At 62.8% G+C, this 20204-nt stretch overlaps 2 protein-coding genes, 2 long non-coding RNA genes, 2 other non-coding genes and 1 pseudogene across 9 annotated transcripts in view; 2 read left to right on the plus strand and 5 right to left on the minus strand.

The window, feature by feature from the left end:
- Positions 1-4139, minus strand: part of LOC146407346 (small ribosomal subunit protein uS10 pseudogene) — a 7501-nt pseudogene extending 3362 nt beyond the window's left edge.
- Positions 4027-12128, plus strand: DIPK1B (divergent protein kinase domain 1B). Of its 2 annotated transcripts, none has more exons than XM_003480637.5 (5): positions 4027-4200; positions 7407-7541; positions 10178-10285; positions 10368-10544; positions 10812-12128. In XM_003480637.5, the coding sequence occupies exons 1-5, from the start codon at positions 4138-4140 to the stop codon at positions 11622-11624; spliced, it is 1296 nt and encodes a 431-aa protein (XP_003480685.3). In that variant the 5' UTR covers positions 4027-4137; the 3' UTR covers positions 11625-12128. The 2 variants fall into 2 exon arrangements, with proteins under 2 accessions (XP_003480685.3, XP_084857628.1); XM_085001502.1 differs by having other exon boundaries at positions 10223-10285.
- LOC100512700 (uncharacterized) lies at positions 12050-17600 on the minus strand. Of its 2 annotated transcripts, none has more exon segments than NR_045193.1 (5): positions 12050-12634; positions 14515-14589; positions 15376-15441; positions 16792-16832; positions 17349-17600. It is a non-coding gene; the product is annotated as an uncharacterized LOC100512700 (long non-coding RNA).
- LOC146407347 (small nucleolar RNA SNORA43) lies at positions 15197-15331 on the minus strand. Its single transcript, XR_014832369.1, has one exon. It is a non-coding gene; the product is annotated as a small nucleolar RNA SNORA43 (small nucleolar RNA).
- On the minus strand, positions 16513-16643 carry LOC146407348 (small nucleolar RNA SNORA17). The gene has a single exon (XR_014832434.1). It is a non-coding gene; the product is annotated as a small nucleolar RNA SNORA17 (small nucleolar RNA).
- The window catches only part of LOC146407349 (uncharacterized), a 14715-nt gene continuing 11824 nt past the window's right edge, over positions 17314-20204 (plus strand). The window contains exon 1 of the long non-coding RNA XR_014830993.1: positions 17314-17753. This is a non-coding gene — a long non-coding RNA (uncharacterized LOC146407349). The remainder of the gene's footprint in view (positions 17754-20204) is intronic.
- Positions 19696-20204, minus strand: part of LCN6 (lipocalin 6) — a 10827-nt gene continuing 10318 nt past the window's right edge. For both annotated transcript variants that reach the window (XM_085001726.1, XM_085001721.1), the window contains one exon: positions 19696-19925. The gene's annotated coding sequence lies outside the window, so the exon portion shown is untranslated. The remainder of the gene's footprint in view (positions 19926-20204) is intronic.

Below are 20204 nucleotides of genomic sequence, written 5' to 3' on the forward strand. Positions count from 1 at the left end.
AAATCAGAGCTACAGCTGCTGGTCTATATCGCAGCCACGGCAAGGCCGGATCTGCTGCCTCTTTGACCTGCACCACAGGTCACAGCAATGTCAGAGCCTTAACCCGCTGAGCGAGGTCAGGGATCGAACCCACAGCCTTATGGTTCCTAGTCAGATTCGTTTCTGTTGAGCCACAAAGGGAACTCCCACATTTGTTTTTATGCCAATACCATGCTATTTTGTTTACTGTAGCTTTGTAGTATTGGCTGAAGTCTGGGAGGTTATGCTGCCAGCTTTTGTCCTTTTTCCTGTGGATGTGCTTTGGCACTTTGGGGTCTTTTATGCTTCCATTTCAGGATTATTTGTTCTAGTTCCATGAAGTATCTTGGGTAACTCGATAGGGGGATTGCATTAAACCTGTAGATTACTTTGGGTGATGTGGCCATTTTAACAATATTAATTCCTCCAATCCAAGAGCACACATGGCAGTTTGAACTAGGATATTTTACTGTAAGAATTACTGACTGGACCAGGGGGTTGGCATGAAGAGCAGACACAAGGTGTACCCTGTGGGGCTGAGCTGGAGTCCCACTCCCAGGCTGAGATCCTGTTGGGAGGGTACAGCTGTGGCTCACAGGATGGCAGAGAAGCCACTGTGGTGTCTGCAGAATTGGAGGAAACCTGCCCTCTGGAACTTGCTGGAAAACCCCTCTCTGGGTGTGGTGAATCCCAGAGGTCTGCTACGAAGACCTTCATGGGGCTCATCTTTTCAGCAAATGTGCTGGAGCAACTGGATACTCATGTGCAAAAAACCACAAACAAAATCCCAAAACCCCAAAGCAAAACACTGCCTTGATCTATACCTTGCACGATATTCAAAAATTAGCTCAAACTGATCATTGACCTGAATGTAAAACCTAGTACTATAGAACGCTTAGAAGAAGACAAGAAGAAAATCTTTGTGACCCTGGCTTGAGTTCGGCAAAGATTTCATAGATTTGACACATGTGAACCATAAAAGGAAAAAAATGGACACGTCGGACCTCATCGACATTAAACCTGGTCCTCTTTGGAGTTCCCACTGTGGTCCAGCAGGCTAAGGATTCGATGCCATCTCTGCAGCAACTCAGGTCGTCCGTGAGGTGCTGATTTGGTCCCGGCCTGATGCAGTGGGTTAAGGATCTGGCGTTGCCAAAGCTGTGGCGCAAGTCACAGGTGCAGCTCAGGTTCGATCCCTGACCTGGGAACTGCCATATCTTCTATACATCACAGGTGCGGCCATTAAAAACAACAACAACAACAAAACAAGACAAAGCCAAAAAAACAAAAACAAAAACAAAAACAAAAAAAACCAGGGTTTCCCTCCTGGCTCAGCGGTTAAGAACCTGATATAGTGTCATGAGGATGCAGGTTCCATCCCTGGCCTCTCTCAGTGGGTTAAGGATCCAGCATTGCTGCAAATTGTGGCATAGTTTGCAGATGAGGCTCAGATTTGACTCCTAGCCCGGGAACTTCCATATGTCGCAGGTGCATCCGTAAAAAGAAAAAACAACAACAACAACAAAAAAAAACTTGTCCTCTTCAAAAGGCATTGTCAAGAAAAATGAAAGACGTGCCACAGACAGGAAATCCTTGTCAATCACATATTTGATAATGTGCCGGTACCCAGAGGACTGGCCAAAGACCCAGAAGGCCAGCCTTGAAGAAACAGAGAGAAGGAAAGCCACGAATCCCCCGTCTACAGGCGGTACTGAAAGGGCAGAAGGAGAACTTGTCTGCTGAGCGAGCTACTGGGCTGAACTGGGTCCACTTTCCCAACATGTAATGATGCCAACATGCACGGACACCAGGCTGCAGTGAAGCCATGCGCAGAACAGTGTGGAGCATCCTTAAAACCCGGAGGTAGAGCTGTGGTCCAGCAGTCCCACTCCTAGGCTTCTATCTAGAAAAGACCAAAACTCTAGTTTGAAGGGATGTGTGCACCCCAGTGTTTATAGAAGCACTGTAGTAGCCAAGGTGCGGGGGCACCCTAGGTGTCCATTGGCAGAGAGGTGGATGGAGAAGACGCGGTGTATGTAACTGCAGTCGAGGGCTGCTCGGCCATGGAAGAGAAGGAGGTGGAGTGGGTCAGACGGAGAAAGACAGATCTCATGTGGCATCAGTGTGTGGAATCTTTCGTCTTTTTTTTTTTTTTTTTTTTTTTGGCTGCCCCACAGCATATGGGTTCCTGGATCAGGGATCAGATCCAAGCCACAGTTGTGACCCATGCTGCAGCTGCAGCAACCTCAGAACCTTTAACCCGCTGCGCTGGGCCAGGGATCGAACCTGTGTCCTGGTGCTGCAGAGATGCCGCCAATGCTGTTGTGCCCCAGCAGGAACTCCTGTGTGTGTGGAATCTTGAAGGATGATGCAGATGAACTTGTTTGAGATCAGAGATAGACTCTTAGATTTCAAGGGCAAACTTAGGGTTGCCAAGCGGGAGGGGGCAGGGGAGGGCTAGATGGAGAATTGGGGACTGGCAGGCACACACTACTTTTCGTAAAACAGATAAAGGACAAGGACCTACTGTACAGCACAGGGGGTTATATTCACTATCTTGTAATAACCTGTAAGGGAAAATAATCTGAAAATTATACATGTATGTTTGTGTGTGTATATATAAAACAGAATCACTGCTGGATCCCTAAAACTAACACAATATTGTAAATCAACTATACGTCAATAAAAGCAAAATAGAAAGTTCTCCTGTGGCACAGCAGGTCAAGAATCCAACGGCGTCACTGCAGCAGCTTGGGTTTCTGCTGTGGCCTGGATTCCACCCTGGGTCCATGTATCTCAGGCACCCCCCCCCCGAAAAAAGACTGGTATCTAGAAGATACAAAAGAATTCTCAAAACTCAACCAACAAGGAAACAAACAATACCCCCAAAATGGGCAAAAATTCTAAATAGACACAAGTTGCAACTAAGACAAAAAATCTTCAGCATCATCAGTCCTTAGGGAAATTCAAATAACCACAAAGAGACACCATCGCACACTCCCTAGAAAGGCTAGAATTTACAAACGGCCACTAGCAAGCGCTGCCGAGGACGTGGTACAACTAGAACCCCCACCCCTGGGCTGAGATGGAAAAGCTGCAGCCAGAAGCTCCTGGCAGCTGAGGTGCTGAAGTTAAACCTTCCCTGTCCAGACGCGGGACCTCCCTGCTCCCCAGTGAAAATGATAACTCCCGCAGAGGCCTGACTGCAGGCTGCAGGGCAGCTCTGTTCCTGACCCCGGAAGCCAGAATCATCTCCACGGGCCCTGGGGTGACTGGCTGATCAAGCTGGTGCCTGCCTGGTGGCCTGAGTCCCAGCTGGCAAGGAGGGGTTGCTGAATTTCCAGGGCGCTCTGCCCAGCGACAGAGGCCAGACCTGAAGGCTGTTTGCTTTAATTCCATTTAGGCGCCGCGCAGGGGACGAGGCAGAGCTTACGGGGCTGGGCCGCCGGGAGGCCTTGAAAAAAGAGGGGGTACGGGTCTGCAGCCTGAAAGTGGTGGGGAGCACCGGGCTGGGCGTGTAAATACTGGCAGAGCTGCCCAGTAAAAGGTGCATTTTATTGTATTTCTTTAAAAAGCGGGAGAACGAGGCAAAGGCTGCCGCAGGGTCCACGGCCCCTCCAGACCCGGCTGGTAGGCGCGGGACCCCGCTCGGGGCCTCGCCCCAAAACGCTCCCCTCCCTAGGCTCCCTGGCCCTCCGTGGGACCTCCGCAGGCTGCCCGGCGCCATCCCCAGCCTCCGCTCTGCAGGGTCGCGCCAGACAACCCCGCGGGTGGCAGCGCCTCGGCTCCCGGGAGCCGGCGCGGGGGGCGGGGCCTCGGCGCCCCCTCCCCTTTCCCTCCGGGGGCGGGGCGAGGGGCGGGCGGGCGGGGCCGCGGCCCCCTCCCCCCCCAGCTCCGCGGCCCTCCGCGCCCCCGGCGCCCTCCGTCCTCGCTCCCGCCCTGCCGCGCGCCCCCGCCGCGCCCGCGCCCGCGCCCCCGCCCCCGCGCGCCCGCCCGGCCGTCGGAGGCGAGCGCTCCGGCGCTGACGCGGGGCGGGGAGGAGGCGCGGCGGCCGTTGCGGGCCGGCCCGCGGGGCTGAGGCCGAGCGGAGCCGGGCCCGCGCACCGGCCGGCGCCCACCATGCGGCGGCTGCGGCGCCTGGCGCATCTGGTGCTCTTCTGCCCCTTCTCCAAGGGCCTGCAGGTAGGCGCGCGCCCGGCCTCAGGGCCAGGGCCGCGGCGGGGGCGCGCGGCGAGCGGCCTCGGGGCCCGGGGCGGGAAGGGCACCGGCGGCCGGGGCGGAGGTTGTGGGTGGGCGAGCGGAGGTTCTGGGCCAGCGGATGCTGTAGGGGGGCGGCCCCCGCCTCGGAGGCTGAAGAAGGCCCCCACCCCGCCACCGGCTGGCCCCGCTCCCGCAGGCCCAGAAGCCACCCCAAGTCCGCTCGCTCTCCTTCTCTTGGAAGGTCAGCTGTGTCCTTAGGTGATGGAGAACTTGGGATGCGCGAAGCACCCTGAGAAGGACGCGGCCGCCCCCTGGGGCATCCCCCAGCCGGCCAAGGCTTAGTCAGGAGGATGCCCTGACCCCACAGTGACCTTGGACAAATCCCTGTCCCTCTCGGGACCCTGTTGTCTGCTGGCGTGCCAGCCGCCCAGAACGCTGTCGCCTCTGCTTCGGGTGGGCTGAGTCTCCAGTCATCCAGGCCAAACCTACGACCTCGATGCCTAGGACCCCAGCAACTGGGCGGAAGGAGACAGCCCTGGCCAGAGCTGCCCACACCTCCCGGCCTCCCCAGACTCAGCCTGGAGCCAGGCCGGGGGGTGCCCTGGGCGGGGGGAAGGGTGGGAGCTGGGAAGTGGGTGCCTGGCTAGGGCAGAAGCCCTCCCTGCCTGCCTAGGCTCTGGGGGTGCGTGGTCAAGGCGGAGCTGAGGGCCTGAGTGTCCTCCAGGCCCCGGGGTAGGGGGCGCCAGGGCCATGGCCAGGCTGCTGCAGGGGAGGCCGAAGTCGTGGGTCTTGGACCCTGGGGGTCGGGCCCCTGAGCACAGCCCAGGACATGGACATGAACTGGTGAGCAGCTCTGGTGGGTCTGAGCACCCCCCGCAGTGTAGGGAGGGACTCCGAGCCTCGGTTTCCCTGCTTGTGAAACACACACCGGGTGGGCGCTGAGGGTGGAGGCCATGGTGTACGTGGGCCACTGGCCCCGACCGAGGCTGCCGGCCCTCGACTGTGCTGTCACTGTCCCCTGAATGACGCCCCCCACCACAGTGGCTCCACAGGGAGCCGGGGCTGGCTGGGGTAGGCGAGCAGCTGTGCAGGACCCACTGTAAGAAAGACCCTCGCCGCCCTAGGGGCTAGGTCACTGTGGGACACGGGCCCCACGGGGTCAGGCTGGGTTGGTGGCGGGGGTGGGGGGCAGGGATGACTCCCCGAGGAAGGGCCGCCTGGGAGGCGGTCAGTGCCCGCCCAGTGGATGGTGTCCTGGGAGAGAGGCCGCCACTTGAGGGTCCCCGAACAGGAGGCGGGGGTCCTGGGCGGAGAAGGGGCTGTGTCTGGGCTGGGCCTTGCGGCCCGTCTGTGAAGCCTGGGCCCAGGGCTGGCTCTGGCCGACCCCCAGGACCCCCAGCGCCCATCCTCAGGGCCTCGGGGTGGGGTCCTGGGGCAGCTGGCAGCCCTGGCCTTGTCCCGCCCGAGCGGCACCCGGCTCTGGCCCCGCGCACACGGCTCCGCTTTCCTGTTTTTTTCCTTTGAACAAAACTGACGGAAACAGACACAGCAGCGGACACGGTGGCCTGAGGCCCAGCCCCTCCTCGCTCTGCCCCACAGCCACCCCTGTCCCCCCACTCCGCTCCTGCTCTTCAGTGGCCTCTGGAGCTCTGAGCCGGCCCCTGGAGCTCTTGGGACTCCCCCGCTGCAGCCCTTTGGGCGGCAGGAGGTGGGGCCTGTGCCCCTCCTGGAAGAACCATCGAAGTGACCCCAGCTGCCAGGCTGGGCTGGAGGCCGCTGCCCCCTCCCCTGTGGGGAGCCACTGGCCCTGTTTCTGGGCACCAGCCCCCGGCCCCTCAGGTGGCTAGAACCCAGGACTCACCGGGATCGCAGCCATTCCCTAGCCCACGTGGGGGGGCGGCTCCTCCTCCAGGGGTGGGCTGGCTGAAGCCCCCACCTCCTGCTCTCCTGGGCCGGGGGCCCAGCTCCCCATTCAGGGTGTCTGAGCCCCTGCACAGGACAGCGCCTGGTACCTCCGTGCCATCAGCTGGACAGCATCCGGCGAGGGAGGCCTGTGATTTACCAGGGCGGCAGCTGGCAAGGGAAGCTGATGCCCTGCGTCCGGGCTTGAGGGCTGGATGGGAGAGCCAGTGTCCCCAACCCAGCTCGCGAGGGGCTCTGGGAGACCTGGCCGAGGGGCCGAGCCCTTCATAGGGCACTTCCTGGCCCACCCCGGGCAGCCGGCGCCTGCGCGTCCTCTCCGCGCCTCCCTGCTCTTTGCTGCGGCAAGTTAAACCTCACGCAAATGTCACGTCTTCACCCCTGCTAAGGGCACAGCTCAGGGGCACAGTCATGCCCTACAACCATCCCCACCATCCTGCCGGCCCGGAACCTCCTCATCTTCCCAAACCGAAGCTCCGCCCCCACTCACCATGCCCTCCCCATTCTCCCCTCCCCCCCAGCCCCTACCAGCCGCTTGTCTCTAGGGACCTGACTCCTTTACTGCAGGTCCTTGCTTGCATGGGTCACACAGGGCTTGTCTCGCGTCTGGCTCACTGCACTAGACACGCTGTTCTTTCTCCAGGGCCATCCCTGTCGCGGCCAGTGTTGGGATTCTCTGCCTTTTCATGGCTGAGTAATATTCCCCCATGTGGATGGATGGCATTTGGTTTTGGCATCTGCTGATGAACGTGGGTTGTGCCCACCCTTTGGCTGCTGTGAACGTGGGCGTGTGAGGCTGGGTCTCTTAAAGGCTCCTGGGATGACTGTGCCACCAGGGCCCTGCCCTCTGCATCAGTAGCTCCCTGCCAGCCCTGGTCCAGCCGGAAATGTCCCCCAGCAGGAGGACAGTGCACAGGGGTCAGTGCTTCTCCAGCCTGACCTTGTGCACAGGTTAAATGTCATGATGAACCGAGGGCAGGGCAGGAGGACAAATTGTTCAAAATATCTTCATTCAGCAAAATAAAGAGTCGTCTATGCTGTAACCCCCTCCTTTTGACATTTTTTTCCCCTTCCTGTGAGATTTAAAGGTCTAAGAGCCACCAGGCCCCTGCCAGCGCCCGGTGGGTGGAGGGAAAAAGGAGAGAGGCTGCTGGGTGGCCGCGTGCATGGCGGCCTGCCCAGAGGGCCCAGCAGAAAAGCTGGGGTCCGGGAAGTGGGGTCAGCACTCCCAGATATGGCACTTGCTCACGCGCCCCCTCCGCCCGCAGGGCCGGCTCCCGGGCCTCAGGGTCAAGTATGTCTTCCTGGTCTGGCTGGGCGTCTTCGCAGGCAGCTGGATGGCCTACACGCACTACTCATCCTACGCGGAGCTCTGCCGCGGGCACATCTGCCAGGTGGTCATCGTAAGTGTCGCCTCGGGGCCGGCCTGTGGCCTTCCTCACGCCCCCGGTCCGCTCTGGTGCCCTCAGAGGTGCCAGCTGATGGGATTTTAGATGGATTACCCCATGCCAACTGCACCCTGCAGGGCTGTCTCTGGCTGGCCGTGGGCAAGGCCAGGGGAGGCCAGGCAGGTGCCCCGTGCGTGGAGCACAGGTGGGAGGCTGGGGACAGGTGTGCAGCTGGGAGGACAGGCAGGCGCTGGTGGCCTTGCAGGCCCCTCCTGGGGACGGGGATCCACCAAGGAGGCTGGAGAGCGTGGTCTGCTGGGCCTCCTGCCCGCAGGCAGCACCAACATTGCTGCTGGAGCCACGGCGTGCATGTGCCTGAGGGTGCGTGTGAGCCTGTGTGTGCTCGCACGTGTGCTCCTGGGCGTGCACACCCGGCCGACCCACTACTTCTGCTGACACCCCGTGACGCTGGATGGGGAAGTGATGCCAGTGAAGGGGCCCTGGCAACCTCCTGTCGGCCTTCCAGGGCCCGCGGGGGGCCCAGGTCGGCTGACCCGGGTCCCGAGCCTCTGCTCCACCAGGGACGGGCCTGGGAGGCCTCAGGAAGCCGCGAAGGAACCTGTCTGCTTGCCTCACGCCGCTGCGGCCTGGAGGGTCTCCCCTTCGCAGAGCGAGGGCCGCTTCTCCTGGGGACAGCGTGGTGCCCAGGAAGGGCTCAGGCGGGCCTGTTCCGGCCAAGGTCCCACAGGGCCAAACTTGGGACGATCCAGAGGTGGCGGTGAGAGAGGCAGGGGTCCAGAGAGGGGAGAGCCCTTGTCTCACGTGACGTGACCTGGGAGTGCCCCCCCAGGGCCAGGCCAGCGCCGGGCTTAGAGGTTGCAGCGCCCGGCTGCGGGTGGCAGTGAAGGCCTGGGGCCTCCTGTCCAGATATGTGCACCGGTGGCCTGCAGGGGCCAGGCCTGAGCCACGCGGGACACACGGCCCTGCCCTCCAACAGTTACGGGGACACCCCGGAGCAGAGCACATGGGGCGGGGGCCCAGCCCTGGGAGGTGGGGGTCCGGCCAGTATGTGCAATGAGCAGGCGGCCAGAGCCAGGTGTTTTCTGAGCGTCTCCTGTGCCCGAAGTTGCCCCCCAACATGCAGAGGATGGAGGGGCTGGGTGGGGGTGGGGGAGCAGAGGAGGAATGTGCCCCCCCCCCACCAGGGGACCTGCAGCTTCCATTTTCCCACAGGGCCCTGGCCTTCCCACTGGCAGGGTGGAGGGGGGGGTCTCCTGGGCTGCTGGGCCCAGCTCTCCTGAGGCCTGTCCCCAGGGCCGTGGGGACACCCCCTCCTTCCCAGAGGAGACCTGCCCGCCTCAGGGGAGTGCCAGCCTTCTCAGAGATTCCACAGCTTGTCCAGGGGCACCCAGTGGGAGGGCGGAAGCCAGACCAGGCGTCGGGGTCAGGTGCCCATGGAGCTCTGGTGCTTGGCTGGGCCCCCTGCACCATCCTGTCTGCAGGCAGGAGGGGAGGTGTCGGCTGAGGGCCGATGGACGCCCTCCGCTCCCGTGGGGGCCCCTCCCCAGCCCTGCGGGCAGTGTGGAGGGCAGGCCCCCTCCCGGCACAGGCCCTGGATGGCCCTGCCGCCTGCTTTCCTAGGCAGACTGCCCCCCCAGGCCCTGTGGCTCTGCGGTTTTGGGGGATCCGAGCAGACCCCCTGTGCTGGAGGGCCTCCTGCAAGGCGGCGGGATGGCAGTCTTTCCATCTCGGTGAACCGCCGGCATTCTCAAGACTCCAGGCCACCTCCACGTTCACGGCTCCGTTCCCGTGGGTGAGCCCGGGCCTGAGGTGCGCGGGCGGCCCTGCCGCCTCCCCCCACACGGTGGCGCTGTGCTCTGCACCCTCCCTTCCCTCTCCTTCCTGGGAGGGGCTCCACCGCGGCCTGGGCGCCATGGCAACGGCGATGGGCATCCAGGATTCACCAGCACCCTCTCCAGACACCACAGTCCCCCCCCACCCTCCCACCCTGCGGGGCTGACTCCGTCCCCTCCGGCTTCACTCCCGCTCGGGTCCGTCCCGACCCCACGGCACAGGGGGTTGCAAGGCTCTGTCTAGAGCCAGGGAGGGGCCGGCAGGGGTGCAGCCCGACCTCCAGCCGCCTGAGGGCTTCCCGCCGAGGCCGGGGAGGGGCCTCCCTCTTAGACGAACACGCCGGCCGCACGCCGACCGGCACGGTCAGGTAGCGGAAGCCGGGTCAGCCGGGCAAAGGCAGGGGCCCCACCAGGAAGAGCCAGACGCCTGCTCAGGGGCAGCTGTGCTCACGGGAGGCCTGGCATCTCGCAGGTCACTGGGCACAGCTGGCAGGCAGCTGGTGACTCTGGGAGGCAGTTTCAGACCTGGTGACTGTAAGGCCCCTGCCAGCCCCGCGGGCGCTCAGGGCCGGCAGAGCGGCTCGGGCATGGCCGGCTGCAGGGGTCCGGGCCCCTTCTGAGAAGTGCTACAGCCTAAGAACCGGGGGGGTTAATGGCCGGTGTGAGGGGGCCCCTGCCTGCCCGCCCAGGGTGCAGCAGGGGATGGGAGGCCCCTGCGGGCGGCAGGGGGGGAGGGGGGCGCCGAGAGAGGAGGCCCTGCCTCCCCAGGCCACTTCCTGGCGTCCTGCCCCTCCTCAGTGTGACCAGTTCCGCAAAGGCATCATCTCAGGCTCCATCTGCCAGGACCTGTGCCACCTGCACCAGGTGGAGTGGAGGACCTGCCTCTCCTCCGTCCCGGGCCAGCAGGTAAGCCCGGCGGGGTCGGGCGGGGTCCTTCCCGGAGAGACAGGCGGGGACCGAGCGCGAGGAGCCCTGTGGTCCCGCGCAGGTGTACAGTGGGCTCTGGCAGGGCAAGGAGGTGACCATCAAGTGTGGCATTGAGGAGAGCCTCAACTCCAAGGCGGGGTCGGACGGGGCCCCCCGGCGGGAGCTGGTGCTGTTTGACAAGCCCTCTCGGGGCACCTCGATCAAGGAGTTCCGCGAGATGACCCTCAGCTTTCTCAAGGTCAGCGGCCCCCCTGGGGTCCTGCGCACAGGGCAGGACGCGACTTGGGGGGAGCCCCAGGCTGGCCGGGGGTCCGGGCTTGAGGACCCACCCCAGGGGCATCTGTGGGGAGCAGGGAGGACGCGGGAGCGGGGAGGCCAAGGGCCGGAAGTGAGCAGCACCCCCAGGGGGAGAGGCGCGGTGGGCTTCCCGGAGGAGGCGCGGGGGTCTGCTGTGCTGCCAGCTGGCTGACGCCCAGCCCCCCTCTCTCACGGCCCCAAACCTCAGGCCAACCTGGGGGACCTGCCGTCCCTGCCTGCGCTGGTCGGCCGGGTCCTTCTCATGGCCGACTTCAACAAGGACAACCGCGTGTCCCTGGCCGAGGCCAAGTCGGTGTGGGCCCTGCTGCAGCGCAACGAGTTCCTGCTGCTGCTGTCCCTGCAGGAGAAGGAGCACGCGTCCCGGCTGCTGGGCTACTGCGGGGACCTGTACGTCACCGAGGGCGTCCCGCTCAGCTCCTGGCCGGGGGCCACGCTCCCGCCCCTGCTGCGCCCGCTGCTGCCGCCGGCGCTGCACGGGGCCCTGCAGCAGTGGCTGGGGCCCGCCTGGCCCTGGCGCGCCAAGATCGCCATGGGGCTGCTGGAGTTCGTGGAGGACCTCTTCCACGGCACCTACGGCAACTTCTACATGTGCGAGACGACGCTGGCCAACGTGGGCTACACGGCCAAGTACGACTTCAGGATGGCCGACCTGCAGCAGGTGGCGCCCGAGGCCGCCGTGCGCCGCTTCCTGCGGGGCCGCCGCTGCGAGCACAGCGCCGACTGCACCTACGGGCGCGACTGCCGGGCGCCGTGCGACACGCTCATGAGGCAGTGCAAGGGCGACCTGGTGCAGCCCAACCTGGCCAAGGTGTGCGAGCTGCTGCGGGACTACCTGCTGCCTGGCGCCCCCGCCGCGCTGCGCCCCGAGCTGGGCAAGCAGCTGCGCACGTGCACCACGCTGAGCGGGCTGGCCAGCCAGGTGGAGGCGCACCACTCGCTGGTGCTGAGCCACCTCAAGAGCCTGCTCTGGAAGGAGATCTCGGACAGCAGGTACACCTGAGGCCAGGCAGCTGCCCGCACAGGGGAAGCCCGGGGAACAGATGTAAATAGTCGCCCTGGCCCCTCTGGCGCCCCCAGCCCAGCCTGGACAGAGCGACACCTGCTGGGGGCCAGGGGCGGACACCAGCCTGACCCTCCTACCCAGCCCTGGAGCCACGCAGGCAGGGTGGGGCCACGCCTGGGGCAAAGGTCAAGGGGAGCAGGAGCTGCGCCCCCAGCCCGGGTCACAGCATCAGCACCCTTGGCCCACCGCTCGGGCGGCTGCTCAAGACAAGGCAGCCCAGGCTGCAATTCCTGTCGCTCATTTCAAGGGCCGCTGGATCCCAACACCCAGCGGGAAAGAGCCCCCACCAAGCTGTGGCCCCTCAGCCCCCGCTGAGGCCCAGATCAGGGCCTCGGCTCATCAGACAGGAAGACGCAAAACAGTTTATTCAAGACCCATTTATTCTCTAGACACCCTTCTCGTTGAAGAAAAAGGCATTAAATCCTTCCATTTTGCTTAAAACACCATGTTCCAAAGTGTCACCTGCAAGGTCCACATTCTTGGCACTGCTGCTTAAATCTCATCCCAGATACTTCGGGGCGGGCAGGCGGGCGAGGTAACCCAGACGGTGAGGACAGGGGGCACCCCCACGGCCACTGGAGGAACAACCGGCCGAGGGGCGCCCTCCTGGGCCCCGCACAGTCCCCGCACGACATGCCACGTCCCTGGACCCGTCTGCTTCCGCTTCCACAGCCACTGCCCCTGCCAGGCGGCACTTGGCACATGCAGAACCCAGCCTCCTCCGGGGGTTGCCTTCCCAGCTCCGCTGCCCCCGTCATCTCCAGCGCGCTGGAGGGGGTGCCGGCTCAGGCGGTGGCTTCCTGGCTCCAGGCTCCATGGGAACCGAGGACAGCTGACTTTGCAGACAACACAGTGGGCACGCGCCCTGGTGCTGGAGCCGGGACCACTGTCCTCTCGCTGGCTGAGCTTCCTCTCCTTGGCTGGTGGGCCTCAGGACAGCGCGGCTGCTGGAATGAAAGTGGACACGGCTGGGGCCTCCTTAGCCTTCTCCCCCCACCCACCCCCACACATCAGGCCCAGGCCCCCCATTCGGCACCCAGCTTCTAGGGGAATCCGCCAGCCAGGGTCCACCGGGATGGGGTCCCAAGTGCCCCTACAACCTGCCCCTGAAGCTGGGCTCAAAAATGGACGTGGCACCACCCGTCCTCCTCTCTGCCCACTTCTGGGAATTCCAGCCACCCTGGCCCCACGCCCGCTGACCAGCCCCAGACAACTGGTGCGCAAGGACAAGTCCACACAACCCCAGCAGTCACTTCGCAGTAGCCCACGGCTCAGGGTGACCATCCTCTTAAAAAACCACTTGGAGTTCCCGTCGCGGCTCAGTGATAACAAACCCAACAAGGATCCACGAGGATGTGGGTTTGATCCCTGGGCTCACTCAGTGGGTTAAGCATCCCAAGTTGCTGTGGCTGTGGCATAGGCTGTCAGCTGGACCCCTAGCCTGGGAACTTCCATATGCTGAGGGTGTGGCCCTAAAAGGCAAAAACAAAAACAAAAACAAAAACAAAAAAAACCCACTCACTGGGAGTTCCCAATATGGCTCAGCAGTAATGAACACAACTAGGATCCATGAGGACACGGGTTTCGACCCCTGACCTTGCTCAGTGGATTCGGGATCCAGCGGTGCCATGAGTTGCTCGCTCGGATCTGGCGTTGCTGTGGCTGTGGTATAAGCCAGCACCTGCAGCTCCGATTCAACCCTTAGCCTGGGAACTCTCACATGCTGTGGAGGCAGCACCAAGAAGCACACCCTCCCAGAACTTGGATTAAGAACCAACCATGCTGGGAGTTCCCGTCGTGGCTCAGTGGTTAACTAATTCCACCAGGAACCATGAGGATGCGGGTCTGATCCCTGGCCTCACTCAGTGGGTTAAGGCTCTGGCATTGCCATGAGCTGTGGTGTGGGTCGCAGACGTGGCTCAGATCCAGCATTGCTGTGGCTGTGGCTCAGGCCAGCGGCTACAGCTCCAATTCAACCCCTAGCCTGGGAACCTCCATATGCCGAGTGCAGCCCTAAAAAGCAAAAACACACACAAAAAAAAAACAACAACAAAAAAAAACCCAACTACATTAACAGAAATTGGCACATCATGAGTCAACTATACTTTAAAAGAAACTTTTTTAAATAGAAAAAGGAATAAACCGAATCGTTTATCAACTATACGTCAGTTAAAAGAATCAAGCAGATAAAGGCTCCCCCGATGGGGCAGGAAGCACCTGCCCCTGCCTTCCTGTGTGGTCCCCTCCCTGACGGCACCAGGGCTGGCTCACCAGCTCTGCTGAAGCCAGCTGCCGACGCGAGGCCTCCTGCCAACAGCCAGAGTGACATCCCGGAGGCGGTTCTTTCTGGCCCAATTCAGCCTTCAGATGCTGCAGCCAGAACCGCCCAGCCCCACGAACAGGGTGAGGTGGCCCAGGTCAGCTGAGGCTTTCCCGCCTCACCAAGTGGACTCCTGCCACGGGGCTTCCATCATCAGCTACCCGAGATACCAACTCTCACCCCTCAAGGCACAGCCAGGAGGGGGCACTGTGCGCTTGTGCCAAAGCCGCCCACCCCCTGCCGCCCTGACTCCTGGGCCTGATCTTGGCAGCTGCACCTGGACGGGCATCTCAGCACAGCATGGCTTGGGCAGCAGGGAGGCGCCCACCGCCCCCCCCACCCGGATGCTGAGACCCCAGGCAGCACCTTTCCCAGTTCGGGGCCTCACCTCCATTCTCCTGGGGCCCCCGGGGCCCAATCACTGACCACCCCCCAAAACCATCATTTTGCACACGGCCCCAACCAGGTTCCTGCAGACCCCCAGCCCGTCGCACCCCCCCAACCTACCTGTCCAGGATCAGAGCCACATCTGCAGGTCTGTCCCACGGACCAGTCACGCAGGACCGAGCTGGGCCCACGGATCTGAGAAGTGAACCCCATCAGTGAATCCCCCCGAAAGTGACTTTTCTACAGCAGGGTCTGTCGCCCTGTGGTTTTACCGTGTGGGGCCGTCCTGTGCACCCCTGGCCTCCACCCACCAGGTGCCCCGGGGGGACACAAACTGCCCTGACCTAAAGCTTTTGTTCAAGCCCCAAACTGAGAGGGCCCTCCCCTCCCCCTGCGAGGGTGTCGGGACAGTCCCGGTTTGGACGGTCATCCTCCAGGGCTGCGGTCACTCCGCAAAAGGCTCCAGAGGCCTGACCCACCCCGCCAGCAGGACAAACGCCAGGAGGCAACCTTCGGTGGTCCTTCCAGAAGGACCCGCTCCTGGCCAAGGACCCTCAGAGTTCGAGCTCCGGGACCAGGGGGCTCTGGGCCCCTCGACCCCAGCCCAGCAGCTCCCAGCAGGGAGGCGCTCCTCCCCAGGCCGACCCGACCGGAGAACCAGGACAGACGCCCTCCGAGGTGATCCCACTGTGCCCAGAGTGGGCCGTGTGCACACAAGGCTCACAAGCTTTGACAAATGGTCCGGGGCTCCAGGCCACAGGCCCGCACACGGGGGACAGCGCCCCCTCGTGGCAGCTCTCAGCAATGTCTGGCTACAAACCATTCTTAGTGCCCAGGTTTGGAGCACTGAGCGTAGAAATAGCCGCTTCCTCTTTGCCCCAAGGTCACAGGTGCAGCAGAGCAGCTGCAGCCGTGGTGCCGGCAGGTCCGGCACCTGCAGGGCAGCACCCCTGCCCCCGCCCCAGGCCCCACACCACTTACCGTGGTCTGGATCCTGAGGGCGGGTCATTCTCGCCTGTGGTTCAGAGCCTCCAGTCACTGCCCTTCCTGGATCAAACGACAAAGACGTCTGGTTCAGAATCAGCAAACGAAAAGCTGGCCGCCTGCTTTACCATTGCTAGGACCTAAAGCTCATGGAGGCTGGGCGTTCCCTGTGGCACAGTGGAAACGAATGACCCGGAACCATGCGGTTACAGAGTCAATCCCTGGCCTCGCTCAGTGGGTTAAGGATCCAGCGTTGCCGTGGCTGTGGGGGAGACCAGAAGCTGTAGCTCCCATGGGACCCCTAGCCTGGAAACTTACGTACGCTGCAGATGGGGGTGTGGCCCTAAAAAGCAAAGCGGAAAAAAAAAAAGCTAACGAGGGCTGCTGCTGACAAAGGAATCCTGTACCTTTTCTAGAGTCAATCTTCAGACCGCCCAGGGGCAGCCTAAACTGGGAATTAAAAAGGACTTGGACCGCCTGTGCTGGCACCCCGCAGGTGGGGGTTGAATGAACTTGGGGGATCACAGTGGAACCAAGAGGGCCCTCAGAAATCTCCCCTCGACCGGAGAGCTGAGGGAGGTACCAGATAGATGACAGATCTGAGCAGCACACCGGGACCAGGCGATCAGAGAAAACAAAGCTCTGGAATTTCAAGTCTCGCGGCCTTGAGAGACAAGATCCTACCGCGTAGCACAGGGAACTGTGTTCCGCGGCCGAGGCAAACCCAAAGGGAAGAGCACAGAGGCTGCGTGTGCGTGACGGAGTCACTGTGCTGTTCAAGCGAAGTTAACACTGCCCGTCAGTGCAGCACTTCCCAGTCCAGAGAGAGCGCCCACTGCTGGCCTGCGGGACTGTCTGCGTAACGTGTGAGGCAGGCAACTTCATTTCCGGAGTTTCTGGCTGCAGCTGCCCATCAAGGTCTAAGACAAGGGAACAACTCTGCTCTGAGAAGCGCCCCAGCGACACATGAATACTCTGTAACATTTTGATCCTAATGATTCAAATTATTTCAATTAAGCAGCCCTCAGAGGCAGAACCTCCAGATCTGAGGCCAGCCGAGACCGAGCAAAGAATGAGCTTCGCAGGAAAGGCCTCGGTGGCCTGCAGGCAGGCCCAGCAGCCAGCACCCAGGTACGTGTCAGACTATCAATCATCCAGACGTCCACCAGCCAGAACACTGGGCGTAGACAAGCCTCTCTCCTCTCTGCCACCTAACGACACAAATGTGACACAGCAGCCACATCTGCAACGCCTCTAGGGGCAGTGTGTACGCAACACTCAACAATTCCCGTTTTCATTTCCCGGACCGCGTGGCTGCAGACCCACCCGCCACGAGGTTCACACAGACGCTGCCAAACCCCTCAACCAACTACACTCCGGGTAACCTGCTCCCGCAGCAAGGTGTCAACTCACCTGAGACCCCGGCAGGTGGCTCTGGTCCCCGCAGGCCAACTCTAAGGAAAACAGAAACCCGCACTTTGTCAGAACCTGACAAGTTCACAAAAAGGTCCTCACCGGGCTTCCTCTGGCGGCCTTCGATCTCCAGGCCTACAGCCAAACCCAGCCACCTCCCCTCTTCCTCCCTGCTTGACGTGGGGTGCGGGGAAAACCAAGGGCACCAGTGGCGCTGTACGAAGATGCCGAAGCTCGCAGGTGACCCAGGGACTGGGGCTGAGGTGCAGCTTCGCCTTTCCACCAGGAGGCAGCAGCACTCACGCGCGCTGCGCTACGTGTAACAGCCCCCCCGCCCCGTAGAACGCGGACGCTGCCCAGGAAGCAGTGACGATCCGTTTAAAAACCAGGGGGGCGCAGCAACACGAAGGCACCTCCTCAAGGTCGCAAGGAGGGAAAGCGGCAGCGTGCGAGGCTCTTCCCCTTGGACTCCCGCCGAAGGAGCCGCGTGGACGAAGGGGGAGCCTACCTGTGAACCGCCCCGGTTCGCCCATCAAACCACTGCTACCTCGACGTACCCCAAGACCTCGGCGCTGGGAGGGTGCGGCGAGCGCCGCCGGGTTCGCGATGCTCTGCGGGGGCGCCGGGACCTCGCCGCGCACCCCCCAACACACAGGTCTTGGGCGCACAGGGAAGCGCAGCTCCGGCCACCGGCCCCCAGGCCAGCGCCGCGAGGAGTCGGGCACTGCGCACGGCGTGGATGCGAGCTCCGGCCCGGAGCGCGCGCCGAGCCGCCATGGCCGTCGCCGCCGCCGCCGGCGGAAAGGACATGCGAGCGCGCGCCACGCCTTTTATAGCGCGGACGGCGGCTCGCGAGGCCCAATCCGCTCCAGCCCCGGGTCCGCCGCCGCAGCTGCGCCCTCTAGCGGAGCCTCCCGGCCGCACCGCGCTGCCTCCTGACCTGGGTCGGGCTCACCTCTCGCGTCCCGCCCCAGAGCCCGGGAAGCCCCGTAGGAGGTCCCGTCTCCTGCCCGCACGTGCGTCTCGAGCCGGTGGGGCGATCCTCGCGGACCCCTGAGGCCTCTGACTGTAGCGTGGGATCTACCTCCCGTGGGCAGCAGGACGGCGCGCATCCTCTTTTGTGAAGGGCACGTAGGCACCGGATAACGTCTTCTACAGTTACTGTCCCCAAGCATCGTGAAGCTGGGGCCACCTCTCTGTTCCCTGCTGAAGGGCCTCCTGATTTCTGGGAGCCCTGGCTGAGATGCTCCCGCCTGCACCCCGCCCCAGCATCTCCTGTAGGGAACTCTGCTCACCCTGCCAGGAGGTGTCTCCCAGATGCCACCGCTGACCGCTGGGCTAGGGCTGCCCGGCGGCACTGGGGAGCGACATTTTGCTTCCTTTTACATGGGAGCTTCTGAGGTGGGGTCAGGAAGGACACGCCATGAATTCGTTAGTCCCCTGAGACTTCTCACAGGTTAAGTTATTGCTAATTTGGCAATCGCCCCTCAGTGTGACATCGCAGTGGGGGCTCCACTGAGAATCCTGCAGGGCTCCCTGTGATTAGCCGCATCTGCCCTCTGACAGCGTGGGGATCGCAGACCTGCCTCCCGGGGCTACCCTGTGGGCCAAGGCCCGGCGGTCCCTTCGGCCTCTTAGCCAGGAGCATTCCAGCAGTGCCAGTCGAAGGCGGGGTGCCCTCCCCTCAGAAGCACAGTGCCGACAGAGAGAGCCTTGGGGCCTGGTTTCCAGGGGACAGGCTGAGCTGGTTGGGGGAAGGCAGGACCCTCCCACCTGACGGCCAGAGAGGGGGAGGGGAGTGAGGGGAGGGAGAGAGGGAGGGAGGGAGACCAGCTGGGAAGCTGGAGACCCGATTCTCCAGGAAAGAGAAGTTTCCCAAACTCTGGAGGGGGTCCCCGGGGCCCTTCGAGGCAGCCGGGCTCCCCCCCCCCCGGGGCCCTGTCCCCGGCTGTCCTGCTCCGAGTCAGATGTGATGCTTTCGTTGACCACGTTGATGAACTGGGTGTGGGTGGCATGGATGGTGGGAGCCGGGTGCTCCCTGCCCTCTGGTGGCGCTGGGACCAGATGGAGGGGGCAGTGGTGAGGTACCACCTTCCCAAACAGCTCCTGGGGGGGCAGCGGGAGCGTTACCAGGCTCCGCCACACCCCAGCTCAGCTCCCACGGTCCCGCCTCGTCCCGGGCAGGGTCTCTGGTCAGAGCTGGAGCTCAGGAGGCTGAGGAGGTGGTGGGGGGTGTCTCTGGGTTTGTTTCCCGCCCAGCACAGGCCACCCAGACCAACACGGCAGGACGGGAGCTACACTGACACCAGCCCAGCCCCAGGTGCTCCCAGCCCAGGAGGCGGCTCCCCCGCTGCCCAACCCAGCAGGCTTGGGCCCTGGCAGCTCCCCAAGGGCTGCGTGTCCTCACGCACACAGTCAGGGCACAGCAGCTGCCTAGCAAGCGCTGTGGCCACATGGCTGCTTCAGCAGATAGGGGACGACCCCCGGAGCTGGCTGCACCTCAGTGAGCGCCCCCTTCCCGCTTCCCATCTGCTCCATCTCCCTGAACCTGCGGTCACCCAGTGCTGAGGGACGGGAGCGTCGCGTCTGCCCAGTCCGCGGGGGAATCCAGGCCTGGGGTCAAAACGCTTGCCCAGGCCCCGTGGTAGAGCTGGGACCCAGGACATCGGGTCTGGACTAGCGAATGGCAGGTGTGGGCAGCAGATGCCAGGAGCAGAGCTGTCCTGCCCTGCCCCGTGGAGCATCCCCCGAGTCCTGGCTCGGCCAGTTCTCTGCCGCCGAGGGCGAGGGCCAGGGAGGGGCCTGTGCTGCAGCTGATGGTGGGGCTGCACTGACCAATGGCCTGCTTTTCAGGAACTTTCCTAGTTTGCTCTAATCTCTGATCGTTGTTGCCCAGACACGTACCGCTACTCCAGGCGATAACCCGGAAGACACCGCCAGGATCGGCCGAGACCTCCGGACCCCCAGCTTCGATGACTGAGACTCCCCCAAAGAGAGAAGAAGGCATGTTTACCCCCGGTCCTGATTCTTATCTGAAGCCCTGTTTTTCTCCTTTTTGGCTGTAACACTCCCTGCAGTTCTTCCCCGAGGCGGACACCGTCGTTAGGGCAGCAGCCTGCTGTGACCTCCTTTGCCTGGCAAAGCAGGAAAAGCTATTTTTTTTTCTCCTTCACCCAACACTCTATTCAGCGCTGGTGGACAGAGGCCGCGCCTCGGCGGTGCTTGTCGCCTGGTCTTCAACCACCTCCTCTCCTGACTCTTGTCATCTGCCCCTCTGGGCTGTGAGTCCTGGGCGAGTGCCCAGGGCGCTGCAGCCAAATGACCACAGCAGGTCTCAGAGCCCCCTCCTGCCTCTGAGCAGCTCACACTGTGGGCTGGAGGCTAAGGCTATAAGGGGCACGTCTGAACAGGGG

Source organism: Sus scrofa, chromosome 1, assembly GCF_054392235.1.
Source record: "Sus scrofa isolate SSC_HxYL_T2T_F1_AM1 chromosome 1, Sscrofa_HxYL_maternal_Yorkshire_Landrace_v2.0, whole genome shotgun sequence".
Classification (NCBI taxonomy): Eukaryota; Metazoa; Chordata; class Mammalia; order Artiodactyla; family Suidae; genus Sus; species Sus scrofa.